Source organism: Nothobranchius furzeri, chromosome 16, assembly GCF_043380555.1.
Source record: "Nothobranchius furzeri strain GRZ-AD chromosome 16, NfurGRZ-RIMD1, whole genome shotgun sequence".
Lineage (NCBI taxonomy): Eukaryota > Metazoa > Chordata > Actinopteri > Cyprinodontiformes > Nothobranchiidae > Nothobranchius > Nothobranchius furzeri.
In genome coordinates this window covers 40,161,177-40,165,475 of record NC_091756.1, presented here as the reverse complement: position 1 = coordinate 40,165,475, position 4,299 = coordinate 40,161,177, and the positions used below count along the sequence as shown (strand labels likewise).

The 4,299-nt window shown below is 39.8% G+C and overlaps 1 protein-coding gene across 1 annotated transcript; it reads left to right on the top strand.

The window, feature by feature from the left end:
• Positions 1-1,472: 1,472 nt before the first annotated feature.
• LOC107387557 (dual specificity phosphatase 29) lies at positions 1,473-2,703 on the top strand. Its single transcript, XM_015962578.3, has 3 exons — positions 1,473-1,887; positions 1,958-2,181; positions 2,265-2,703. The coding sequence occupies exons 1-3, from the start codon at positions 1,706-1,708 to the stop codon at positions 2,471-2,473; spliced, it is 615 nt and encodes a 204-aa protein (XP_015818064.3). The 5' UTR covers positions 1,473-1,705; the 3' UTR covers positions 2,474-2,703.
• Positions 2,704-4,299: the final 1,596 nt, after the last annotated feature.

Below are 4,299 nucleotides of genomic sequence, written 5' to 3'. Positions count from 1 at the left end.
GGGTCTGCACAAGTTCTCTCATGTGCTCCATTTGTTTGCATTTTAATGGCTTTTAGTTCTTTAAGCTTAGTGAAGCTTAAGAGCTTTTAGAGGTTTTTAACAGACGAGGGACCAGAGTGCTAGTTTCCTCTTGGCTCCCAAACTTGTGTGTAAGTCGGTAGACTTTGATTGTGAATGGCTGGGAGCATTCGGATGTCTGTTTTAAATGTAAACCCTTGGCCATTTTAACTGTGTTTTAAGTACTTTTAGATTTGGAGCATTTTGTCATTATAAAATCCTTTTAATAAAATCAGTGTTTACAATTTCCACACCTGAAACACATGCCTCTGTGTTACTCCCTGTCCTTCTCCTCATCCACCAACAGAGCAAGTAACACCTTGATGAGTGAATGTCAACTTATGATGGATAAACTGCAAGGATGCAGCAAAATAAAACAAAAATGAAGCTAAAATCAACCAAAAGGCTGGTCTCATTTCTTAACGCACATCATCATTATGATCTATCAAGACCCATGCTGAACTTTAACAACACAAAGACAGAGAACACCTATAAATAAACGCTCCAGCATCTCAACCGCTGCCGTCCAGTGATGTTACGTTAAAACTGTAATGTGTCTAAAACGGCTTGATTTAAAATGACAAAAATATGCCATCTTGGTTCTGAGTGTGTATACAGATTCAGGTCAGACTTTGAAACAAGATGAAACGCTGAAGCCATCTTAATAAGAAATGCTCTCCAGAGCTCTCTGGGAGAGAGATGCTGTCAAAATAAAAGGAATTGGATATCACAGGTTTAATGATCTCATTGTCAGAATGAATGATGGCAGAGTATAAAGATATGAGGGGAGAATAAAAGGAGTCTGATGGTGTGAAAACTCAGTCTGACATGTTAGCATCTTCATCCAGCCATCCTGCAACACAGTCATCATCTTGCCCTCACTTTTTTGGGAGGCTCCTCATTTAGATCTCTGAATGGACCATGCATATCATATAATGGGAAATCAAAGGCATGTGCCGTCCTGTGAAAAACCTCATCCATCTACCAGTCTGACAGTTCTCCTCTAGCCTCCCTAGAGGCTGAAGAAGATGCAGAACATCCTTTACGGGTGTTTTAAGGCTGCGCTTACACGCTTTCTTCCATCATCTGAAGACATGCAGAAAGGCTAAAAGAGACTGACATGATTTCAAGGAGTCGCTCACACAGCTGAGCAGAAAACCCGCAGTGCTCCTGTTCACTTCAGTGAAAATGGGTATCCTCTGGCAAGCACAAAGTTTGGATAAGCACAGCTTGCTGCCAGCAGCAGAGATTAAAGTGTTTAGACGTGGATGGCAGGGTCTGACTTGGTGGAAGTTTCCCCCACAGGCAGAAAACATGGCAGCTAAGGTCAGGGGCCCGCCACATCTCAGTCCTAAAAATATCCCCTGCACTTGATGCCCGTCACAGAGGAGGTTACACAATCTGTGCCCTGACCCGAGCCTGCCAGACTAAACCGTACCATGCTCTGGCTGCTTTGCAACAATCTGGCAGTTTTTATTTATTTATTTTTGTGGTGTAAGAAAACCAAAGGGCTCAATGTCTCGGTGAGTTAAAATGCATGTTAGAGACAAAAAAGTAGCCTTTTTATGACTGTGAAGGGAGAGATAGGCATTGATTTATCCTCTGCAACCAAGTAAATCATGTGTGAAAGGAAGCCACGGTGAGAAAAATGGCTTCTCACAACTCAAAGACTGGATCTAAGATAAATGTTGGAAAATCAGCAAAGGACTCCGGTCTGGAGGACGATTACGTCACACCTGGCGGCTATGAGCTGGAGAAAATCCTCAACCGTGGGAGTGTGGTTTATACTCATGTCAATGAGGTCTGGCCTAAAGTCTACATTGGCGATGAGTGAGTAGAAAAGCATTAAAGGACCGAAGCTGAAATGACTTAAAGAGGAACTAACAGTGACTTCCTGCAGGCAGACTGCTAAGGACAAGCTTCTCCTGAGGAGTTTGGGGATCACACACGTTTTGAATGCCGCAGAAGGGACATGGAACAACGTGGACACCGGGTCCGATTACTACAATGACATGGACATTGTTTACTACGGTGTGGAAGCAGAGGACATCCAAACCTTTGACCTCAGCCAGTATTTCTTCTCTGCAGCCAAATTCATTCATGAGACACTGAGCAATCATCAAAGTAAGAGATTTTCACAAATATCACATCTTGTGGTTAGCTTCAAGTCATTATTTGAAAGGATTATGCCCTTATGTTGTTTCTAGACAAACTGCTGGTTCACTGTGTGATGGGAAGAAGCCGATCAGCAACTCTCTTCCTCGCCTACCTAATGATCCACGAGAACATGACCGTGGTGGACGCCATCGAGCATGTAAAGAAACGGAGACGGATTATCCCCAACTGGGGGTTCCTGAAGCAGCTGAGAGAGCTGGACCAGCATCTCCTGGAGAGAAGAGCATCAGCAGAGAGTTGATTCTGCTTTTTGCTGTAAATCAAATCATTTAATTACTTTATGAAACTGACACGGCTATGACAGCTCTGAAGTCATTCAAAACTCTGATTTGAGAGAAATCCAGTTAAGTCTTTGAGTGTGAATCTAATGCAAATATAACAATTCTGAGTTTTAATATCTGCGTTTCCCTGAACCTGAAAAGTGCTTATGTTAACCACAACAAGTCAATTGTTTTTGGTCATTTGTAATTTAATTTTAAAGGGATACTATGCAGTTTCGTTTGCTTTTACACCCCCTTGGTATCCATTATTAATTATCTGTGGTTAAAGCAAAAGCGAAACTTATCTCCTCGCTGTTTGTCGTTTTAATACCTTAATCTAACAGCTGAAACGTATCCCAGTCTTCATTAGTGTCTACAGCAGTGATTCATCACTAAATTAAACGAGTCAGCTGTGTTCATGATCTAAAACATGCAGGAAATGTGCTGGAACGCCAGGTATGTCAGCTGTTTTTTTCCTACAATTCCACAGCACTCTGAAGTTGCAAATGCGATATTCTGGCCACAGAGGGCGGTGAGGGTCTGAGTAACTTTTTATTAACCCTGTAAAGGGTTATTTTAGCCCATTCTGGCTCAAGACAATGATTTAAAAATCTGAAAATAAATTGCATAGTATGGTTTTAAAGGAATAAAATAAGAGAATAATGTCAAATACCTTCAACTAAATAAACAGTGTTAAGAATTCATGTCAAAGAAAAACGTTCAAGTACATGGTCAATCATAATTTATTCTTATGCTAAAATGTACAGCATTTTAAGTGACTGACAAAAGGAGAAAAGTCATAAATACAAGAATGTCATTCTGTTCGATTTGAGTGCACATAGCCGGATATTTCCCCCTGTTCTCACCAGCAACTCTGTACAGGTACAAAGGCTACAAAAGAGCAATATTAACAAGAAAAAATAAAACAAAACACAAGTACAAGTTGCGTTTTACATGCAATCCATTAGCTTAGTTTGTGTCTATTCACAGGCTCTATTCTTCTACAATTCGGTAAAATATAAATTCCACATTTTATAAAGATAGAAAACAAATCTACAGATGGAATGAAAACGTAGCTTTAAAGGCATTATGTAAAATATCGACTTTGGACTAAGTTTATATCTTCTTTATCGTTATTCGTTGTTATAATCATTTAATTCTTTTAAATTCTGCCACACTTCCGGACCTTTTGAAATGTTTTAGAATTTTCAGGGTACAAACACTGAGATATGCTTTGTTTTTAGTCTCTTTTGACAGAAATCAGTCTGCTTTATCAAACAGAAAGCTGCCTCAAGGAGATCCGTTACAAAAGGCTTCAGAATTATACACACATCGCAATAAAACCTCTCAAACCAAACAGAAAACAGGACTAAGTTTACATTTTTTTTACATTATTTGATTTAACAAAATATAGTTTTATCTTTGTCCCTGTGGAGGGATACCTAATAAAGGCCAGATACTTTTAAATGGCTTGCTATTAAGCACAACACTTGTACAGTACTACTCAAATGCACTGTCACTAACGGAGACTGAAGCATGCTTTTTCTCACTTTACAAAATAAGTACAATAATTTAAATATACAAAGGCATGAGTATAGTACAAACTAAAGGTCAGCACTGTTAGACAGGTACACTGAACAGGTTCAAACAGCCACTATTCTCCACTTGTAGCATTGAATGGCTTCATTTGAGGCTGCTACACGACTGCAAGACCACAGATGAAATCTCTACGTCCGAGCTCTGACCCCGCCTGGCCTAAAGACACATCAGAGACGCTAACACTAATTAAATAGATTTTCATCATAAC